This window comes from Amblyomma mixtum, chromosome 8, assembly GCF_055824585.1.
Source record: "Amblyomma mixtum isolate Tamu chromosome 8, ASM5582458v1, whole genome shotgun sequence".
In the NCBI taxonomy this organism is placed as follows: Eukaryota; Metazoa; Arthropoda; class Arachnida; order Ixodida; family Ixodidae; genus Amblyomma; species Amblyomma mixtum.
The window spans coordinates 63,508,261-63,532,054 of record NC_143019.1 but is presented as its reverse complement, the minus strand read 5'-3'; the positions used below and the strand labels follow the sequence as shown (position 1 = coordinate 63,532,054).

Genomic DNA, 23,794 nt, shown 5'->3' with positions numbered 1-23,794 from the left:
GCGAATAGAACTTCTACAGTTACGAATGAAGGAAAGCAACTTTACGCAGATGTATAATTTTCCCACGTGATGTTATTGGTCGCTTCCAAACACTACCTAAGCTTGATTGCTTTTCTCTTTTTTCTGTATTTCAGGTTACCCCGAAGAAACGGTGAAGACCAGTGCCTCTGGTGATCCGCGCACCTCGCAAGCAAGAACGCCATCCGCTACAAAGGACGGACATTGGAGCTACTGAGAACAGCCTCACGTCTAGGAATCAAGAATAGTCGCCATTTAGTGTACACATGAACGTGAGTTCCTCGATCCTCACGTATTTTAAACGATCAAACGAATCAACAAACTTCTTCACATATCATGCATTATTTTTGAGACCAATGGGCTTCTTCGCAGTCCGCTCCTGCCGTAACGCAACCGTCAGAGGAGACGGTGATCACGAAATCGTACTTGATACTAAGGCTTCCACTCGGGCTAGTTCCTAAGCCATTCGTATAAATAACTGCGCTACAGTGACGACGTATCTGTGTCCACTGCAAATAAGCGTACTAAAGTTCCTGAAAACAACGACCATCACCCTTAGAGATTAACTGAGAAAGCATCACCAGTACAATGTCCGCATATGGACAATCCGTTCATAGCCAGCACTAAGCGCTGCAGTTTGTCCCACTATACCCCGTTTTGGTTCTGAGTGGCTGTAAGCCACAAAGGACTAAATGTGGCACAGGGGTCATTCCTCTCGAAGTAACGGCATTGCCACAACCTTTAGCCCCTTAAGAGAGCAGCCATTACTCTTTCAGACAATAAATGCAAAATGGTCACCAGTTAGTCCCTTCACAGACAAACCATTTATCCCGAGGACTAAGTGCTGCAACTTGTCAGTCCCGTTAACTGCGTTCTGGCTCAGAGTCGCTGTAAGCCACGCCAGACTAAAATGACACAGTTGAGTCCTTTTGAAGTGACTCAGTTAGTCCCCGCACGGACTAACCCTTCGTCCCGAGGACTAAGCACCGGAACTTGACAGCCCCGTGAACTGCGTTCTCACTCAGAGTAGCTGTAAGTCACGCCAGAGTAAAATGGCAAAGTTGAATCCTTTTGAAGTGACTCAGTTAGTCCCCGCACGGACTAACCCTTCGTCCCGAGGACTAAGTGCCGCAACTTGACAGTCCCGTGAACTGTGTTCTGGCTCAGAGTCGATGTAAGTCACGCCAGACTAAAATGACACATTTGAGTCCTTACGAAGTGACTGCGTTGCTGCAGCCACTAATCCCTCAAATGTGCCGCAGTTAGTCCCGTTTAACTCTGTTTTGGTAATCAGAGTGGACTGGCGCACCGCAGACTCGTCCCGCGCACCACCGGCGTGCACCAGCTGCTGGCTCGGCGGCCGCACTCGCCACGGCCTCGCCATGGTAGTGGTGCACGAGGTGGAGCTCCTGGACGAACACCCGTCCAGGCCGCCCTACCTGGCGCACCTGCAGAGCAGCGCGGCGCCCCAGCAGCAGCACCTGCACCACTCGCACCCGACCCGGCACCACCACCACCACGGCATCTCGCAGCAGCAGCAGCTCAAGCTGGGGGGCGCCGGATGCGGGGGCGCCTCCTCGCTGCCCCGGCACCATGGGCAGCCGCCGTCGGCGCCCTACCAGGACCCGACCACGGAGGAGGACGACGACGAGGACGAAGAGGATGACCTGCCGGAGTACGCCGAGGCTGGCCCGCCCACCGGTGAGAGACGGCGCCCACGTCGCCACGATTTAATCGCAAAGCGCCACACAGGCAAGGACAAAGAAAGTCAACGTAAAATTGGTTGGTTTATTGGGGTTTAACGTCCCAAAGCGACTCAGGCTATGAGAGACGCCGTAGTGAAGGGCTCCGGAAATTTCGACCACCTGGGGTTCTTTAACGTGCACTGACATCGCACAGTACAGGAGCCTCTAGAATTTCGCCTTCATCGAAATTCGGCCGCCGCGGCCGGGATCGAACCCGCGTCTTTCGGGTCAGCAGCCGAGCACCCTAACCACTGAGCCACCGCGGCGGCTATAGTTTGTATTGTTGACAATGCTATAGCTTTAGTGGTAAGTGTCGATTTTCGACGAGGGCGGCACACAAACACCAGTCAATACCGGCAAGCAAATAAACACCGATTCTGGCATCTGTCATCCACAGATTGTCTTCGCGTGTTGTTCGATAATCTAACCCAGTAATTTGCCCCTTGTTCTGATAACTCATACTCTCTGTCGAGTAAGACTTCCGTGCCCCTGCAAGGGGCGTGACTGTGAACGTTTCCGTTGCAAAGAAGCTGTTGTTTTTGGACGTTCGCAATGTTCCTCTGTCCTGGACACCCGCAGGCCCTCCTCCCGGCCTGGCCCTCATCGACCGGCACCCGTACCTGTGCCCGGCCTCCGGCAGCGCGCACCGGCGCTCCCTGCCCAACGTGGGCGACGCGTGCGACACGTCCTCCTCGGTGCCACTGGACAAACGCAGCGACCGGTTCACCGCGCTCAGCGCCCTCTTCACGCTCGTCTCCCTGCTGGCGTACGCGGCCGACGTGGGGTCGGACGCGGCCGCCTGCTACTTCCTCTACCTGGAGGGCAACCTGTGGTGGTTCGGCCTCACGCTGGCCGTCACCGTGGTGCCCGCGGTGACGGTGAACGCGTTCAGCCTGCGCTGGTACATGCACGACGACCGCGAGAGCCGCGCCTCGGCCAAGGAGCTGGCCGGAGCCGGAGGGGTCATCGCGGCGCCCGTCCATCGGCCGCGCATGGGGCCGCTCGGGTGGGCCTTCAGGGTGCTCTTCCACCTCGCCTTCCTGGGACCGGTGGTCAGGTGAGCGCACTCCGCCACCCTCTGTGTGTACACGGCGAGCCAGAGAGGACTAACGGCGCTGCATATCGGTTAGTCCTTTGAGGATAAACTGCTTTCATGCAACCATTACTCCCTCAAGAGCGACGATTGCACCCTTTGAACCAGTAAAGGGGCATCAACCAAAACTGAAGTTGATCCCGGCTTGTATTGCCGTAATTTTTGGCTTAAAGTGTACACTCTCTGTGTACACGGCGAGCCACAGAGGACTAACGGTGCTGCATATCGGTTGGCCCTTCGAGGACAAACTGCTTCCATGAAACCATTACTCCGTCAAAGAGTAACGACTGCACCCTTTGAGGCTATACCTGTAAAGGGTCACCAACCACAATTAGTGGACTAAAGGACTAATCGCCTGCCCTGGGGAACTAAGTGGTGCAGTTCATTCCGGCTTAAACTGCCGTAATTATTGGCTTAAGGTGTACATGTAAGCATTGCTCTGGTGAGCTGTGCCCCTACGATATCATCACGACTGTTGTCAGTGGATGTGATCCCGCTTTTCGAAAGCACACTCGACAATCTGTAAATGCTCGGGACCGACCATCTCGCTGGTCACCTGTAATTAGGGGTTGCACTTTTCGGTTTTCAATTCTAGAAAATTCGGCTGACTTTTTCGGTGTTTACTTCAGAACGCAGTTTTCGGGTAAAGGGGGGGGGGGGGGGGCGAGGGCGGGGAAGAGGTCAGCGAATATTACTTTCTACAAACAAATTACCGGCTTTTCCAGCGATATAACGTGGTATTCTTGAACTGTGAAGTGAACTTCATAGTGAAGTAGACTTCCCAGTAAAGTTTTCTGAATTCTACTACAGTAAACAGAGATACACCAAAAATAAGGCAGCTTCTTGAACAACCTCGGCACATCTTCGACGCTCTCCAGCTGTATTTTATAACTGAGAATTTCGCACATCATTTGGCTTTGTTTGCGAAAGCAGCGATTCCAAGACATTCAAGCGAATGAGGCGCTTTCAAGTACAACTACAGACATCACAGCTTACATATACATCACCCAGAGAAAGATCATCATTTTTAATTCAGGAGACGAGTTCCGTAAGAAACTGAAACGGCGTGAAAAGAGTAAAAAAAAACGCAGGGGCGAATAAAAACGACGTCAATAGAAACAAATCCCATAAAATAGAATCCCATGCACTGAAACAGTACCACACGAAGCGAGCGCAATGTCGAGGGGGATTACAGGTTGGAAAGAGTACGTGTAACAAATGATGTAATAGTGGAACTTATACAGATAGCGCCACTGCAAACACAAGATGGATGCTGGGCAGAGCCAGGCAAGAAACCAGTACGAGTGGCAACGCTGCACCCGTTTTCAATTTACGTGCAAATGCCGGGAGACAATGCAGTCAAACGCACAATGCAGACAGGGAAACCAAGCGACGGCGGTGTTCCTAGTCGCTAACCGCGAGAACGAATAAAAACAGGAGCCGGTGAGGAGCGAACTAGAAAGTACGCGCGAATCGCGAACCGTGTGCGCACCAAACTCGCCCCGTAGTATATACACCGTCTCTATCAGCACGCCGCGGGCAAATTTAATACACACGCGCGCGCGTTTCCTAACCCTTTCCTTCCGGTCACCCTCCATCCACCCTTCCACCAACGCACGGCGCACGCCCGCAACCGTATGCATATCCGAGACGAAACAGGCGAACACAAACACGCCAACCGAACAACAATAAGCGAGGCGCTCCACAGAGAGGCGCCCGAGGCACGCTGAAGCTGCTAAGCCAAATCCGCTCAGTACTCCTGCAGTGGGGTTATTATTGCGAGCGGAGACGCGACGCCGGTGCCTTCGGCGGCCACCTTAGGAAAAAAAAAAAAGGGGGGGGGGGGGGGGAATCTGGCGTTAATAATGCGCGACGAGGAAGGCCCGTCGCCTCGGGCTAAAGACACTACGCCACGGCGGGAAAGAGCTGTGTGCTACACACGGGGAGGCACCGCCGGCCGCTAATTGCGGAGCGGTAGAAACAACGGTGGCATCGAGAGACGTGGCGCCTAAAACTTTCATACGCCGCCTCCGCATCGGCGCGAAACGGGAGAGGGCATGGTCGAAAAAGCAGGTGAAACAACTCCTTTTGATGGTTGGTTTATGGGGTTTAACGTCCCAAAGCGACTAAGGCTATGAGAGACGCCGTAGTGGAGGGCTCCGGAAATTTCGACCACCTGTGGTTCTTTAACGTGCACTGACATCGCACAGTACACGGGCCTCTAGAATTTCTCCTCCAAAGAAATTCAACCACCGCGGCCGGGATCGAACCCGCGTCTTTCGGGTCAGCAGCCGAACGCCGTAACCACTGAGCCACCGCGGCGGCACAACTCCTTTTGAGCCATCGCTCTAAACACGAATTAGCCTATATAGGGGACTGAGAAAAGAGTAAACTGTCTCCTAGCGAGCTCCCTTTTAGAAGCAGGGCATGCTGTCCATGTTCCGGAGTAATACCCGTGCCACACGCGCACAAGAAACGGCAGTAAATGCTTAAGGCCTTAAGTTTGTTAATGCCATTATTTTCGGAGTTGGTGCTACACGTCCACATTTAATGACATTATCGAAAGTGACGATGACGATGACGCTTGCAAGGTAGTCAGAAGTTTCATCTGAATATAAACATTCCTAATGAGCACAATATATCGGGAATGTTGTTCAAATGTAATGTAAAAACGATTTTCCAGAAAATGCGGCTGTTCCTGCTTTACAAGTCGAAAAAGTAGCCATAAACTTGCATGTCAGCACACAAGTCGAGAGTACCTGTCAATAAGACTGGTTAAAATGGCGCTCTTCGCACCGAAGATGCGGTATAGATACCTCATGTTAAAAATTAATCATTTCCTACTGGTTAGGAAGTTGTTACTAACAAAGCTGCATGCTTTTCTGCGTGTGAAATGGGAACGAGAGTACGCATTGCACGGACGAATCAGTTGTGGCGAACTCAGTAGGTCGCGAATGGCAGTAAGGCTAATGCCATTAAATTTATGCGCGTGGCACCGCACGAATGCCGTTAAAACTTAAGGCAGTAAACACTTAATGGCATTAAATCTGTCCGTGTGGCACGGGTATAACAGGCATCATTTAATATATTATATTTTATTTATTTTATTACATACTGCAGATCATGTTCCCGATCCAAGCAGAACAAAACAGATGCAGATATTACAGATCCGAGGCAACAAGTGAAAAAAAACAATTACAAAAAGAAAAGCACGCAGAATGGCTGCGCGCTGACGATCATCGTGTCGGTGAATTGCACTCGCTTATGGCACGCGGGAGAAAGCAAAATTTAAATGTGCTACTCTTGGCAACGGAGGCGTATGTTTCCACTGCAAAGCATAGTAACTCGATGGAGTTAGTGACGGGAAAGCGCTTTTAAACGCGGCACCGGCGGTCTTGAAGTTAGCAAACAGAGGAGATTAAAAACCTGGGTTGAAATCTTCGCTACTGCTTGAACTTTGTATGTTTTCAAGTGGAATTTGTTTCTGTTGCCAACTGTAAGTATTCCGTATACTTCGTGATATAAATCTACCTCGGGGTTTGGGCAGCACACCCTTCCCCTAATAAGGACGTGCGATAGCGAACAGCTTACTTTCTTTTTGTAGGTTATTTTATGTTTAGAGTGTAGGGGCGACTCGGCTCGGCGTTGCGTTAAAGGGGCTGCGAAACACTGCCTGGGGGGACACCGGCTATACTTCAGGTGGATTCTTTACGCCACACAGATGCTGATTGAAAAAGAATTACAGGAATCGATGCACAGGAACGGGAGTTATTCAGTGAAGAAATCTCAAAATACAAGCAAACAAAACGCTGCCCTCAACTCGATTCTGGCGGGGCTTCCCACTCCTATTTCGCTCTTCCAATGACGGCACCTGGCGCAACCAATCAAAACAGCCAGCCAGAGCACGTCGCCGAAGTTTGCACTCCATGGTTGCCTGCTCTCTCTAACTCGTTCTTGCTGAGTCCGGCAGCGTCGTTTCCATGCTAGAGCCCCTGGTGGTGTATTTTTATTTTACTTGCTTTGCAGGCCTTTTATCTAAGACAAACAAGTTGTTTTTGTTGATCTAATATAAAACGCAGACAGGTGACAAAATGTTTCTCTATTTATTCACACAATTTGCAGTATATTTACTGTTTGTCCAATGATCAAGCTCGCGCCAGGTGATGTCATATCCGCTGCTGAAACCCACCACTGTGTGGGGACACCATCAGAGCCATGAATTTGTTTTTGGGAGGACATTAAAATATTTAAAAACGGAATATACGCGGTATTACCGACGCTAATAGCACCACTGTAACTTACTGTATGCGATCAAGAGGCAAAATAGCCAACTAAGATTGTGTTTCTGGGCCCCTTTAAGAACAGTTCCGTAGAAACGGCGGAACTTGAGTATAAGCAGAAAGAGCGAATTGGTTGCGCCGACTTCGCAATGAGCGAACGGCAAAGGATCTTCGCTCCGTGTCCCGATAAATAATATTCTCTTTCATAAGGTTCTTTTTTTTTTTTTGCTGGCGCACTAACATGCATGTGGATATATATTCCATCTTTTTCTATATTTTTCTATAGCTTGGACACTGTAAACGATTTCATTTGAGTGGACGGCGTAGAGGTTGGCGTAATACGTCGTGATGAAAAACTGCCGCTCATTCTCATGTTCGCCCAACGAAATGCTGTCAAAAGATTAACCCAGCGCGAAGAAACGAAGAAACGAAAAAGAACACACAACATAGGACGGAAGTTGACTACCAACTCTTTTTGTTTCATGAACCAGTACTACATATACGAGTGGCATTACGCCATGTGATACGGTCATCCAGTTGACATAAATTAGTATGGGCTCATAGATCGTGTTATACGGTCAGCCAATTGACAAAACTAATTTGGGCAGATAAAAAGAAATTAAAGCAATTTTGCCCAGCCCGCGGCCAACTGACAGCACGAAAGAACGCCTCAACGCCATTTTGAGGAGTTACCAGCACGGACCAAGTCTAGCATGGACGAAGCGCCCATTTAGATCGGCGTTGTCGCAGTCGCCAGATTCGCCCTCCTGCGCAAGGGCAGAGTGTTTGTGCGGTGATGCACGAGTTAAAGTCAAGGAGCGAGATAAGGAAGCTTGAAGGTAGCGTTGTACGTAGCCCGAAAAAAAAAAAACGACGCTCTAACGGAGGCCTCACTAGTAAAGCGTGTTTCAAAACTGCTCAAATGAAGGCAAGCCGTCATTAACGCATCCTCATTCAGGCAAGAAGTGTTTTAAAGGTTGGCCCTAAATCCCGCCACCAACTCAAGACGCGAGGTTAACGCGCCACGATACGCACGCATACACCTATAAATGCTCGAACAGATTCGACACAACGCGCGACAATGCGAAGTGCAAAGACCATCTGCACCTGACTGCACCTAAGCACACTCGTTTACATGCGCTGCTCGGGTTCGCGTCTCGCTGTTCAACCCTAAGTGCCCTGCAGCCGTATGCGCAATTCCGCGTACACAATACAGTGCATAGTGCAGCGGCCACTGCAGGCCCACTCCTAACCGCGACAATCCGCATTTCCTGAAATTCCGCCCTGTGCGTTCGCTTGCATTTACATTTCATTAAGCCGCTACGAAAGCATGTGTCGAGCCCAAGCGACGATGCCCGCGGCGAGCGTATGCAACGCGGAATCGCGGAAAAACAAATACTGAACACGGGAGAAGCGATGTGCGGGTACGACGAGTGTTTAACTTCGAAGTCGAGTTTTTCACGTGGTCCTATATTCGGCGAACAGAATGCGGGCGGCAATCCAACTTGCATATAAGTGTGCACGCTCGTTCTGCTAAACGCGCCGCTACATGTAGAGAGGTTTGCTTGGACGGTATATGCTAACGCCGTGTAAACAGTAATCTGCATTGCCAAATGCCAGAATACGAAAGCCCTTTCAAGAAAGAGAGAAAAAAGAAATCGACCTGTTCAAGCGCTGTGTGCTAAGTCTATTTCTTTACTCAAAATTGACCGTGACGTAAGTGAGTGTCTGATGTTTGAATTCAAATGAAGCACTCTACTGCGGATTTCGGATTATATCAACTATATCTAAAAAAAGCAACCTTAATTGAATGAAAACGCAACAAAGAGGACAAAAATTCACCAAGGACGAATCTCGGGATGAAGAATGCAAATTCAAGATGCACCTCGTCTTCACAATGACTGCTACAACTGTGCAACAGAGGCTAGGCTGAGATTTCGGCCGGCTTACGGTCTCTGGTTAAATGTACCACTAAAGTACTATTACTACTGAACTGATCATGCAATAAGCACTCTATTATTACTATCATTAACAGCATACACAGTAATCCGGCTGTAGGCGCCGTATCCGAGCAATGTTTTATACCAATAAAACATGTTGGCAGCCAAAACTAAGCGAACAGAACAAGTTCCTGTTGTCCCCCTCACGCAGTGGCAGATTGCGGAAATAGAAAAGAGCGGCTATCTATCACATGGCAAGATGGCGGACCTAAGCGCAACCTTACTCCCAAGTAGGGAAGCGTAAACAGAGACTCCTCACCACACATCCCACTCGAACGATCCCTATGACCCACACTCGTGAGCGCTCTAAGAAGCCGGCATAAGGGGCCTTCCGGGCGCATGAGTTCTTTTCCACGCCCGGCAGCCTAATAATCACTAAAAGAAGCAGAAAAAAGAATAAAAAGAAACGACGTTCCACCCCAGACGGCGTAAAGAAGCCGAAGTCGGGATCAGCATTCATAAAACAAAACACGTTCCATCAACCGTTCCCTCTCCCGCAAAGAGCAAGGCCCCACTTGGAAAGCGAATGCTGCACACAAGTGTCCCCCCCCCCCTCCTTCCCGCCCTCCCTGTACGCAGTTGCAGCGATAGTAGATCTGCCCACAGGCACCAATGTTTCTGTCAGGTAAACGAAATAAACGAGAAAGGCAGATAAAGAAAGGTGGGCAGAAATACGAAGGAGAAGCTTGCGAGCAACGGTAAACAAGCCGAGAGGCTTCCGGTCCCGAAGGATCTTTTATTAACGCACCAGGTCGTTACGTCTTTCCCCCGGCTATGGCTCCTTCGCCCTCAGAGGCGGGCGGTACAGTATAGGCGTCGAGAAGAGCGGACTGGAACGGTACTTCGGACACCACGCTCTCACACCGGCCAATCAAATGTGCTGAGAGAGAAAGGTAGGGAGAGTGTAAGCGAGTTAAGAGAGAGGGAGCTGCGCAGGAAAGACCTGCAGGTCCCTAGCAGCTCGTCGACACGTGCATTATTAATACGTTCTATCGCCCCTTCGCGCAATCCTGTGAACGAAACCGCCGTAAGGTGTCGCCACCTCGGGGCACTTAGGCGATGTATAGGACACGATGGTGTTTAACACAGTCGTGCGGGCACACAAACGGAAACCGCGACACAGTTACAGCATTGCGTTGCCACTAGTACAAACCAAAGAGCACATAAAAGAAACTCCCACGGCGCACATAAAATGACTGAAACAAAGAAACAAAAAAATGCCACCCCAGGCTTTCGATAGGTCTTTCCGTTCGCTACGCTGCTGCTTTGCTTCGACCGCTTATTTTTACCAGTTAGTACGCCACTCACATGCAAGCTTTAATTTCGTGCTCCCCTTGCTGTTTTAATTTATTTCTTTAGTTCGCAAATTTACCGACTTGAATGGCTCTTCTTTTCACTTTGGCATATATGCCAACGCTCTGGTAAGCCAACGAGCTTTTCACAGCGTATCAGTCTCAACAGCGGTGACCGCAACATCCGCCTCGCATGCGAGAGGTGCTGGGTTCGATTCCCGGTGCGGGTACGCCTGTAATGGGTACAGGCGTCCTTCTGGCCTGGTGCCCGGCTTATCCGGGATGAAACACTTGGGAAATAGGTTTTGGACCCCGCCTTATCTAACGGAAATTCCTTGTGCCCTTGCGCTCTTTGGACAAGGCTGCGTGCCCGTGCGCCACTACAATCCATCATCATCAGCACCAATGTAGTGACGGGTATAATACAGCAGCGCTCCGACCCCGGTTGCGGTAACCAAGCTAAGTGGTGGTGGTGGTGAAACTTTATTTCAAGCTAAGTGCTCATGCCCATGTACAGAGTCCCAAAGAAGGGGCATGATTACAACAAAAAGTAAAAACAGAGAAAGAAAACAAGGGACGGCAGAAATCGAAAGGAAGAAAAGAAATAATTTTGCGGAGATGGAGCAGGTCAGTTTCCACGCATAACGAAATTTCATTTTATTTCGCTGGAATTATTCGCTAATCTCACCCTTCTATCATGCAGTATATGGTGCTTGCAAGTCGAAAGCGTTTAAAACATTTTTTTATTTTTCTTTGTCTGAAACTTGACACAACGAAGATTAAACTCTTCTATGGCGTTTAAGTCTTGTCTTCGCATCGCCGAGGCTGTAAAACAAGCTGCACTAGTACGCCGTTAAGCAACTTGAAAGACAATAAGAGCAGCCCTCTTTCTTTAAGGACATTGTACCTTGACAGTGCCCCATAACGCTTATAAAAGGCCACAAAGGTGGGCTTAAATATTGCGCATGAAGATTTGGTAAAAAAGAGAGCGAGAGAGAGAAAGAAAATGCTCAGGGGGGTGAGGGGAGCATTTTGAAGCTGCAAGCGCGTATAATTTTTAACGATAACACCCGGCGCGAGGTAGTAAAACAAACACCCTTAAAGCGTGGCTTGCAATTCACCGGAGCGAGAGGAGTGATGTGCACTCCGAAGGCGACGCCGTTAAAAAATGGAAGAAATGGCGTGCAGAAGGCAGGTCAGCGGGAGCGTTAACGCCGATAAGTCTCGCGCCCCCATACACTCGCGCCCCCACGCCGGCGCGAGCACTTCAGGCGCGAAAAAAGATGGCCGTCTCGGCTTTGAAAATGCCGCTCGCGCGCGGTCCCGATAGCAACGCTCGCACGCGCACGTTACGCGAACAGCATTGAAGCCGAACGATAAGTGAACTCAGTGTGCGGGCAGCAGGGGTGAGTTGTGGCGTGCAAATGGAGGCGGCTTTGAGGTACAGGAGATGGGGAAAAGTTGGGGAGGCAGGCTTAGTGAGGTATATGAGCGCATAGACTGAGGAGGCATACAGGCTGTTGTGAAAGGACAAGTGGGGATAGAGGGAAAGAGAAGGTGTTGTAAACCGAAAGGTTGATGCGGTACAGAAGCTGGGTGAGAAAAAAAAAAGGGGGGGGGGAAGGGCAGGGGGAGGGCGCAGGATCAGTGAGGTAAGAGATCGAGATGAACTAGCACAACGGGCTTGAAGATTAAAGGGAAGATGGTGATTAAGACAGATGGAAGGGCAGAATTCCGAAACTAAAGACGGATATACCCGACCGCGGCGGCCGCGTTTCGATGGAGGCGAAACGCAAAAGGCGCCCGTGTGCTGTGCGATGTCAGTGCACGTTAAAGACACCCAGGTGGTCGATATTATTCCGGAGACGTCCACTACGGCACCTCTTTCTCTCTTCCTTCTTTCAATCCTACCTTCCTCCCTCCCCTTACGGCGCGGTTCAGGTGTCCGCCTATATATGTGAGACAGATACTCCGCCATTTACTTTCCTCAAAAACCAATTTACCAATTTAAAGACGGATATAGAAAGTGAGGTGGAAAATGTGTTCGTTAAAGTGGCTGAGAAAGAAAGAACAGCCTAAAATTCAATTAGGGTAGCAGCTTCGGGAAGAGACAGCATACGATCGGCGACGACTCTGAGGTAACCCGCAGCGAACCAACTGGTCCAAGCGGATTCCGACCACTCTCGGTGCGTATCACCATGCTTGGGCATTTCAGCGCTCCAGATATCTCTGAAATTTAGACAGAGTTACGGGGAACGCCGGCATTGTTATAGGATTATAAAATGAGCCCATCCCAAGAAGGGCAGTGGAACGGCGTAGTAGTTTCAGCCAGCGCAATCGGTCATCAATACAATCTCCCATGCTTGCGTAAATAACTGAGAGCAGCACACTTGCACTCAATGATGTGAACAGTGACTTGTTTCTGATCCGCTCGGACTATAGCCCGCCTTGTGCTAGTGTTGCGGCATTCGCCGTAAAGCCTCGTTGTTACGTAAATGCTCACTTGGAAAAGCGCTTCAGGGTATGCAAGCAAGTTTTCCCCACAAACGCCGTAACCCGCGTTTATGCTACCGTGCAGCACTCAAAAGCTCTGCTCGAAAGGCGGCAGACTAAGGGCACCATCAAGCGATATCGCTTGAGTATAGGGCACCCGTGTGATGTTCCGTGCTCCAGTGAAAATTCTCTCAACTAGACTCAGATTTTTTTCTTTTAGGTTCTGCATCAGCATGAAAACTCCGTCAGTCTTGAAAAAGTCAGACAATTTCGGCTCTTTAAATTCCCTGATGCTTCGTGAAAATTCTTCTTTCGCTCAATTTTGCTCCTCTATAGCCCGAAAAAGAGAAAATTCCCTGAAAGCAACATCACTGAGCGTACCAGCGCGCATCGATTTTTTTCTATCCAGATAGCTCAATATGTCTCACCCTGTCCTCTCAGCAGTGCCCGTTTTACTTCATCCCAATAGCCCCGCATATGATGTGTTATCGAATTAGCTGCGCATGTGTTTTCCTGTTTGCATAGGCAAGATTGCGCCGCTCTATCCAGACAAAAGCAGAACAACCGAAAACTGAGCGAGTTAGTACATATAAGGAGCGCTTGTCCTTCTTTCTTGTCTGTCGTCGCTGCGCTGTTTCTTACTTCTTCAATACCCAGATTTAAAAGAAAATGAATTCCACACAGGGGCTTCTGTGCTGAGTGACAAACTACACGCGAATTACAGAGCCTCTGTCATGACGCATATTTTCATGGCGGTATTTGCGGCAGCAGCCTGATTGTCCCCGAGAAATTCACACGTTTTGTTACCTCCAACAATAAGACAGCTATTAATCGTATTAGTGTCTACGATAGTAAACCAAACCAGCACATCGCTGTCGGCCTTTAAGCGTTCTCTCGTGCCGTTCTCGGCGCTAAACAGCTACGAGAGAATAAGCAATTAGTGATTACTACTGTCGCATACGAGGTCTTGTCACCCTGCTCTCTGACTCAGGCACCTGAAAGCATACTTGCCCCACAGGGGTTTCGAATGAGTTCGTCATTTTCTTCCTGTTTACTCTTCGGCCTGCTTGCTACCTCGCTTCTTTTAGCGCCAGCCACCGTAGGGCACTCCCCAAAACAGATTCATCAGCAGAGTAAACTAGATAAACTTGATACATCCCAAAGGAAAGAAAAAAAAAAGGAAGTGCTCAGCGGACTTCACAAAGGGGACGGTCACGGCCGGCATGCCTTATCGCCACTATAGATGGCGTTCTTCCTTCCGGTCAGCCGGAAGTAACCCGAACAACGGTAACGGCGTCGTAAACGCAAGGATCAGCCCCCCCCCCCCCCCCCCCCCAATCTTCCCTACCCCACGACTCCCTCCTTTCTCCTTAATTCGGCTAATCTACGGTGACTTTCCAGGTCTCTGCCATTTTGTTTTCTTCCTTTTCTTTCCCCTTAACTCAGTCTACCCCAACGCCGCTCACCCGGTTCCTAAACTGAACTAAGCAAAAGCACCGGAGGCGAGATATAGCGGCCGCATCTTCCCCCTCCTAACGCCGACGTCTCTCCCTGAAAAACACAGGCAGGCACACACACAAACCAACTCGCGCAGCAGAGCGGCGGAGCAGGAAGCGATTTAACGAGCCTTTTATGCAAATCCCCGCGACAACGCTCGGCGCGGCGAGAGCCTGCGGCGTGGCCTAGCGGCGCTGGGAGCCAGGGGCTATTCGGTTAAAGCAGGCGTGTGGAATAAAGAGCGTGAGATAGGGACCGCTACCTAGGAAGCGGTCCAGAATGAGTGTCTCATTACTCTCGCTGCCTACCTCTCCCTCCCTGTTCCTCCTCTCCCCGAACACACCAACACGCGCACCGAAGGAATAGAAGATGAAACCGGAAGCTCGCTTTGCGTAAAAAGAAGAGAAAGGAACGAGCATTCGCAGATAGCTCAACTTGTAGGGTTGCGAAGTCGTTAGCGGGAATCTGACGGGCGTTTTCACGAAGCTCTATACATACGTATATAAGATGAGCGCGCAGTTGGCTCCGAATCGCGGTCGTTTTAATGCGCCGTTAAAATTAATGAAGGCGACGAGGACCTCCCCCGCTGCGTTAGGTGCACCGCGAAAACGTCTACGCATTGAGAGTTCCTTTCGCAGTTAACGCGCCCGCCAAAACAAGGCCGGCGACTAAAGACGGCAAGAAAAGAAAAACAAACCGAGACGCCACGTCAAGCACCTGTGCTTCGTCTGTTCTACAGAAGACGGCATTTATTAGACCGAATCATTCGGCCTTTCATACACAGGCTGAAGGGAACACGATACCGCGGATTTCAATGTGCACGCCGTTTTATTATTACCCGAATAGCAGATAAGCCTTCACAATAAGCAGCGCTGAGGTCTGTCAGTGACGTCACAGATAATGCGGAAAAAGCGCTCGTGTTTCAGCAGGGCAACAGCTGCTTAGCGTTTGTTCGCACCACGGACTATAAGGCCGGCAGACCACGGTGGACCAGACGTTACGTGGTGACCCACTTCTTCTCGGTGAGGTCCGAGTCTGGCCCACGCACGGAGAAAGGTCGCGCACATGTCTAATCCGCTTATACCAACCTCTGACTTCCTCCTTCTCAGAGAGAAGGATTAGGCACGGTCATGACCTTTATCATGTTACTTTAACGAACATGGCGGGCCCGGCGCGAAGCCCGCGGAGCGGAAGTTGGAAATCCGCCCATGCTTGGTACGCGGGCTAATGGCCCGCCGTGTTAATCCACCTTTACAGGCACTGACCCACAGTGTTATCCGGCAGCGTCCAGACTATAGCGCTGAAGATCTTGAGCGAAGTGGCCATGTGAAAATTGACACTCAGAGTGAAGGTGCACACAACTGTATAGCTACCAAGAAAGAGGCAACTTGCGAAAACAGTTGCTTTCATTTTATTGCACGACCGCAGTAACTAACCACCGCGTTTCCACAACTTGGCTCGAGTTCTTGTGTCCCACCTGCATAAAAGCATGCATGTACCTATCTTCTGTCAATGAATACTGATTCAATTATTGATTGAAAAAAAAAAGCAAGCATTCAGCGATAAGTTGAGTTCAAGATCGCGTCGCTGACGCCTTTCTACAATTCACAACTCGCTTTAATGTCCTTTTCCATGAGCGCTATAAATGCCATAAAAAGCAGGTAGGTCGTTGAGCTCGATGGCAGATCTAAATAAAAGTCACGAACATAAAACGAAAACAAGAAAGAAACTTTAGGACTCAAGGCTCTCTTGACGACAATGGGTGGAAAGCGATCGTGGTTCCATGAATCTCCTAATCAACGCCTCCTCCCTACGCCCCATAACAGTGCCCACTAATAACGCAGTAATTAGTGATCAGCATTTATCCCTGCGTAGCCATACGGCTACAAAGGAAAGCTATACAGCTTCCATAGAAACGTTGTAGTTGCATAAACATTTGTCCAGGTCCCAGAACGAATGCAACTGCAAAGTTTCTGTGGAAGCTGTATAGCTTTCCTTTGTAGCCGTATGGCTACGCTTGGGTGGATGGTAATCAGTAATTATTCTCTAGAAATCTACAACACATTGGGGGATTCCCCTAAGCATTGGACCAACAGCGTCCACTACTCAGCCTACATGGACAACACCCGCTAGAATCACGCCATTATACAGGGAACATGTTCAAGAGCGCCCTCGATAGGCAGTCAAAACTTCACCACAAGGTAAACAGGGACTTTCCAGTTCTGACGTGCTACGGCGACCGCGCTACAATATTATCATCGTTATCATCATCAGCCTAACTACGCCCATGCAGGACAAAGGCATCTCGCATATCTCTCCAATTAGCACTGTACTTGGCATACACATCCTGGCCTACCAACCATACAGAGGCATACAAAATAAACTACCATATACATTCACATACCAAAAAGTGCCACAGACAACTAGCACCTTAGACAAAAAAAAATAAAATGAAAGCTCACATAAGTCCAATGAATCCGCGATGAAACGCGGACCTACACATTGCTCAAACATAAAATTTCGTGTGCACCCCGGCACGAAAATTGGCACGAGAGATTGATTATGTGTAGACAGGGAGGCATATAACCATGCACACGATTCGGCGCGCGCAGCGACGGAAAGGAGGGACCAAGGGGATAAGGGAGAGGAGGAGGGAAGATAAGCGCAAAAGGAAGGGGAGAACCACGCGGCGAGGCTGCGAGAAAGAGTGCGTCGTCGAAAAGGCAGAGTCTATTGTATACCGCGTGAAAAGATGAATGGAGCCCAAGCCACACGCGCGCGCTCGCGCGCGCTCGCGCCCGCTCGTCCGAAAAGCCAATGTTTGCCTCGGCACGCGAGCGCACAGAGCCGATGACTGCACGACGAACAACGATGCGGCGGCTTTTGTTCGCCACCCGGTGAGGGAAACAAGGATGGGCACACCGCCGAGCGCGCGCACGAGTGGGGAGCGACAGATAAATTAGGGAGGCAGACTTTGAGATCAGCTTCCCGGTTCGGGAAAACGAGGGTCTCGTTACCAAGCGTGCGTCGCGCGCACGCTCGCATAATTTAGGCCTAGGAAGAGATAAAAGAAGGCGGTGGCGGGGAGGTATGGTGAGAGATAAGGTGACGTTAGGTGTCGTTAGAGATAGGTGGGTGACAAGGAGGGGGAATGGGGAAAGCGAAGGGAGCGACCCGGGAAAGCTAGCTTGTGTACACGCGTCGGCTAGATTTGTGCGTCTGAATAATGGGCAAACAGGGAAGATGAGGAAAAGGCAAAGCAAGATACCAGTGGCTCACGTATGAAAGGCTGGAAGGTACACGCATACTTGATCATGTACGCTTTGAAAAACGCACATAGGGAAGACAAAGGGAGCAATATAAGAAACTGATGTGTGTACACGGTCAGCAGATGCGTGTGCGTCTGAAAATGGGGAAAAGGGGAAGTTAAGGGGGAGCTAAAGAGAAGTCAACCGGGATTCCACGGGACACGAAAAAGCTGACCACGTATGCATGTTCCTTCGCGTGCGCTTTGAAAACAGGAGCCAAAATGAAAGATTAAGGGCGCATTCCGGGATGGTAGCGTGCGTATAGGCTGAGTACATACGCGTGAGCTTGTGCGTGAGCGTTACTTTAAAGACAGAAGGGAGAGAATCAACTCCCGCATAAGTCTAGGAGCGTCGCTGCTCAGAGCTACAGTGGCATGCGATTGCAGTGGCAGAAACCACCCTGGATCCGAAGCGGCTACAACAAGCGCAGTACGGGCATGCATGTTGGTGTATAGCTGCTTGTGCACGCGTTTGTGCGTGTGCACGTTCTTTTTTGTCGCTACAGCCGAAAAGCACGCGGCCGATCATTGACAGAGCCGCGAAGCGTGCCAAAGCCTTCAGGCGCCTCTGCGTGTTTGATATTAGATTCGCTGACAGCGCATTTGCCTTCAAGTTGTGTGTTCTCAGTTTGCCCTCGGAGCAATATTACGCGCAAAATGGAGCGGTGCTGCATTAATACAGAGAGGTTGTTTTTTTTATACGCTATGCATATTTTACGCAAATATGCAAATAAAGTGCGCTTTTCCAAAGTTCCAATTTGAAATGCAACAAAGTAAAGCTATTAAGGCTGGCATACTAGAAATCGGCCACTGAACTACACCTTGTACGTTGGCTTGACACATAGCATGGAAGAGCAGCAGTTGATGAGTTTGTTGGCGAGCTCTATTTACTGCAATGTTGTCGTTTCGGCAGCACAGAATAGTCGCGCAGGACACCGTAGGTCACCAGTAGCTACGACGGGCAGGCGTTCAGCATCAGTATTTCTGCCTCGGCCTTTAAATGACAAGACGTTCAAGTTCTGCTCCGTTTCCAAACAAGAATCGGACTTGGAGCCACTATTGCCTATGGCAAAGCCAAACTGGATGCGACTGAGCAAGATATATGTCTTCGTAGTAAACCGAATAGGCGCCGTTATATGTCGCAACCCAAAACACTCACGCACATCTGCTGGCCAGCTGCCGGCCTATAAACCAGGATGGCGGAGAACGGACGCACAGTTCGTTTTTTTTTTCACCCTGAGATGCAGTTGTGAAACTTGTTAGCAGCGATCGACCTTTCTTAAGACTGCGAGCCTGCACATGCTCCTGAAGAAAGCGATCAAGAGTGGATCAAGAAGTTTTTAAAGAGCTACACTCTCGGCCACGCACTAACTTGCTCAAAGAACAATAGAATATCAGGCTTAGGTCTACAGCTAAAGTTAGCGGCAGTTACAGGAGCGCTAAAACACCCCAAGCAGGCAACAACGGCAGACGCCAGTCATTCTTTCAGGCGAAATTTCAGAAGGCGTACCTATCTGAAATTTGCGTGTCCCACTCGATATTTCGGGAAACGACAAGAATGCAGTCAAACGGATGGACAAAGAAAATACAGACAACGAGGAGAGACAGAATCCTATCATACTCTAGAAATTCCAGCTAGTTCGTTTCACCGCTTTCAGGCAGTTATCCCGGAACACTCATTTTTCCGCCCCTAGGGGGGAAGAAAGGAATAAAAAGGATCCCCAACGCAAGAGACGCCAATATTCGCTCCCCATTCGCACACTTCCAACAGTGCGCATTGTATCCTCAAATTACACCCACGCAAATAAGGCCCAAGCGCACTCGCGCACACCATATATACATCCACGCCGTTAGCGACTCCTCCGCCAAAACGGGGGGAAAAAAGGGATCAAAAGGAAAACACAAACTCGGCCTCGCTCGCTCGCGGCCTAACGCTATCTCTCTCCGGTGTCGTCCTCCTTCGGCGTCATTTAAAACCTCCTTTTCGACGCAACGACGACGAAGGGAGGGAAGGACTCGCAAACTGCCTCGTCGCTCGGCGCCCTCAATTTACGCGCGCGCTCTGTGCCGGGGGGACGCCGGACCAATTTTTCAAAACTTTCACGCCTTACTTCAACACGTCGCGACCGTTTCCCCGTCCTCCCCGAGCTACCCGGGACCGTTCCACAACTTCCCGCTTTCGGGGAACTAACGCCGAGCTTCCCTGACGCTGCACATAGGGGACGAGGACCGGAGCTGGACGAGCGAAGATTTGGGGGAGAGAGCAAACAGCACGCAATATACTTTTCTCCACTCCCCTTCCTCTTCTTCGTCCTCCTCCTCATTAAAGAAAAAAATTTAGGGAGCACACATCGTTCTGATATCAATTTCCTGTCAAAAATACCCCCCCCCCCCCCATGCCTCCGCTTTGCTGTCCTCGTGCTGTCTCCTCTCCGGTCCTTCTAGGTCCCCGTCGAGGCCGCGCTCACTCATTCACTGAGCGATTCACTCGACTTCCACTAAAACCTCGCACTTCTACCCTCCTCTCCCTGATGTCACGGCGCCACGGGCGTTTCACCGACAACATATCGGAGGCGCGCCCCTCAGCAACTACTCCTTCCACGCGGTGCGAGCCGAACATGGCTCCGTGCCTCCTTTCCTAATGGAGATGGCGTGTTCAGTCTGCCCTGCCTGTAAGCCTGTCTACGATGGCACCCGGCGAGAGAAGCGTGGGTTCACCGAGCAGCACGCCGCACCTACCGTTCAAGCTAGCTGCACCTTCCACACTACCGCGTGCACAACAAAATCGCGAATATGTAAAGGGCACCGTAATGTCGTTCTATATTTTGACCGCCATGTTTGTACCTTATACCTAATACAAGCGCAACATAAACGTTCACAAAAGGAACACACAATATATGGACGGGCGATGTTAACATTCGTGTGTCCCTTGTGAACGGTTCTCCGATGCAGTCTTAAGCTACCTTGTAATGTTTGCTGCCCCGATGACTATTTGTAAACACGAGATCGCCACATAGGATGTCAGTGAAAGCTTTATCAGAGTCCAGCCCAAAAACAAGCTATATCTCGTCGTCATCTAACCAAGGGGCAAATATAAAATCTTTGGGGGACACTTAAACTGCACCTTCAAGGGTACGACGCGATAACGTTAATGGGTCTCATCAACGACTCCATTTGATCTCATAAGTATTACCCAATCACGTGCTCCACTGATGTTACAGATCACCGACATGCACTTTGCTACTCGCTTAATTACTGTTCCCTTAACTAGTGCACCTCAAATCATATGCATACTCATTAGCATGCAGTCGTAAGCTAACACATATGTGAAAGACCACATGACATACATATCAAATCCCGCTTTAAACAAGCGGTACGAACATTCGTGCGTGACCTAAAAACAGCGTGTCTGACTGGCAATCCAACGGTCAGGGGTTCGATTCACCACTAATTACTCTAATTTTGTTATCAGCGCGCAATTCACTTCGCATACTTGCATGTTGTGATGATATTTAAGTGATGTTGCAAACATGCGATCACAATTTATGTAATGTTTTAATCAGTTTTCAGTTCTGTCGTTCCACGTGTGACGTCAAAACTTTTCGACCAATCCGCACTTTCACGAAAACACCGGAGGACGCTGAATTTTGCGCAGAGCGGTAGCGTTACACCTGTCGCTTTAAAAGGCCTGTCCCACGAATCGACCCGGCAGTGCGACGAGAGTCAAAAGAATGGGACTGGATGCAGACGATATATGTCGATCCCCGCTGCAACGTCCCGCTAAATATTTATAAACTGAACGTTGCGGGCTATGGCACAGGGCATGATGAGGTTGCTCAAAGAAATAATAAAGTTTACTTCATGCTGCTCCCATACATCTGTGGTGCTATGGCGATGGAAGTGATGAGGACCAAGGACTAAACCACTCGGTCTACCGGCATCGCAGCTACGATACAACTGGAGAAATCGATATCTGACGCTGACACAGCATTTGAAAAACCCGCCAACGAGAGGAAAATGAGAAACCGAGAATAAAGAGAGCGCCTACGGAGTGCAGCAATCCAAGCGAAGAAAGAGTAAAATAAAAGGAACGCGCCCCAGTCAGGAAAGCGACTCTTATAGATCGGTGCCGAAAGTCAGGCAAGTCGGCTGATGTTCATGATGAACTCATGCGAAACAAACATGACAGAACCCATCACGATTCTTAAAGGGAAGCTGAAATGGTTTTTGAGAATTCGAGGTTATTCAAGAATTCGAATCTATCAAGCTTCTAGGTAAACCATGCAAAGTATTTTTACACTAGCATTTAAAATGGTGACATAATCGTCGATTAAAACCGCGACCATGCTTAAGCTTCTCCTCACTACGTTGGAGGAGTGCTAGGAAACTCGGCAATGACGTCATTGCAGAAATTTCAATGTCCGCTGCTTACGCCTGCACGCTGCTGTGCGTCGTCAGATGGCGTCAAACAATGCATTGTGAGCTTCACCTTCGATGGCGTCGGTTTCCTTGGAATAACCGTTCCTTCGCTGGAAACGTAGTGCCCTCAAACGTGACGTCATTGTCGGGGCCTCTCCCCGTCGCTGTGCACTTCAGAGAAGCTGAACGCCGACAACGACTTTATTCGGTGATTACGCCACCATTTCAAATTTTAGAGCAAAACGATTTCGCAGGCTTCACCAGCACATTTTGCACCATCGGCAACCTTAAACTGCTTCAGTTGCCCTTTAAAGAGATTGATCGCGCCCCCTAGTTAAGAAAGAAAAAAAGAAAACAGTACAAATCCCAATGGCGCGTGAAGGTTTTATACTGCCGTAAACCTCAATTCTGATTCCTGGCACACGTTTGACAAGCGCTTCGTCGTCCACTAACTTCAAAGCACAGCTCAGCCGGCAATGATACAAGTTGCGGTCCAGTCAAAGAGACTTATAATAAAAGCGGTAAAATTATAGTACCGAAAGGAGGTGTCCCTTTAACGTAACAAGATGGATTTAGAAGAAAAGAAGCCCTGAATGACACAAGACTGACAATTTAATACCACACGTCGCAACCAACCAATGACCCATGAACTGCAAGTGCAGATACTCAGAGCAGGAAACCTTTGTGCTCTTGGTCCGCCAGCACAGATGTTAACAACACAAAGATGCGCGAAAAACTTTGAACTGCCGCCAACAAATGGACCGGCGTAACCAGACTAATATATAGTTCCAGAACCAGAACTGCGATATTGGCGTCCAGACAAGGGAGAACGAATTTTTTACGAAACGAAACGGCCCCGATAAATCAGGAACAAAGATGTAATTCAGTGGAGTAAAAAAAGAAAGAAAGCTAGAAAGGAACAGATGATAACAAGGGTGAGCGCGCTGGGATTGTCCGATTATCGCGATCAAAAAGCGAGAAATGAGGAGACAAAGGAGGAAGGGGGGAGTTATAAACGGGAGCAAGACAAAGGAAGATCGGCCACTCACAAAGTCGGGCGCCACCAGCCCCGCAAAGGGCGCGCCGCACAAAATCACGCTTCCCATCTAACATGCCATCAAAGCTCCCTAATTAGGGAGACAGAAGACGGAGAAGGGAGAGAGTGAAACGATCCCAAAATTATACCTCTTATCCCGTCGCTGCAGCCTGCTCCCAGAACCGGCCTCTCTCTTTTTTTCCGCCCCTTCTTTTTCTCCGTTCCTTCTTACATTTCGTCTCGCTGATTGCAATACCATTGCTCGGAATTCGTTCCAGCTCGAAGTTGGCGCCTCGCCTGTTTAGCTACGTTTCAGCTCCAGCACTTGCCTCCCCTTTATTTATTACTTCATTCTGTTTTAAACGTTTGCCCTTTTCTTCTCAGTGTTACAGCTATAGTTCTTTTTTCACCGCATTCTGCAGTATCGTGGCAAGCGCGAAGTGCTCGCCAAGAACAAAGGAGTCTGCACGCAGGGTCCTTTGTTCTGAAGCTATATAGGTTTGTGCGCGATTTCTGGACACGTCGCGGAATGTCATGGCAGCGCAGCCAAGCGCCATGGCCCCCGAAAAGCGAGGGGGAATAAAAGTGACAAAATAAAATCGAAACCATACAAC

The 23,794-nt window shown here is 49.6% G+C and overlaps 2 protein-coding genes across 9 annotated transcripts in view; one reads left to right on the top strand and one right to left on the bottom strand.

The window, feature by feature from the left end:
• LOC149332751 (ninein-like protein) overlaps window positions 1-23,794 on the bottom strand; it is a 554,277-nt gene that overhangs the window by 349,589 nt on the left and 180,894 nt on the right. The window lies entirely within an intron of this gene.
• The window catches only part of LOC149332752 (XK-related protein 6-like), a 63,043-nt gene continuing 39,389 nt past the window's right edge, over window positions 141-23,794 (top strand). Inside the window, exons 1-3 of the mRNA XM_089558329.1 lie at window positions 141-290; window positions 1,333-1,719; window positions 2,343-2,820. Of these exons, the coding sequence (XP_089414455.1) occupies window positions 1,401-1,719; window positions 2,343-2,820 (797 nt within the window). The 5' untranslated portion in view covers window positions 141-290; window positions 1,333-1,400. The remainder of the gene's footprint in view (window positions 291-1,332; window positions 1,720-2,342; window positions 2,821-23,794) is intronic.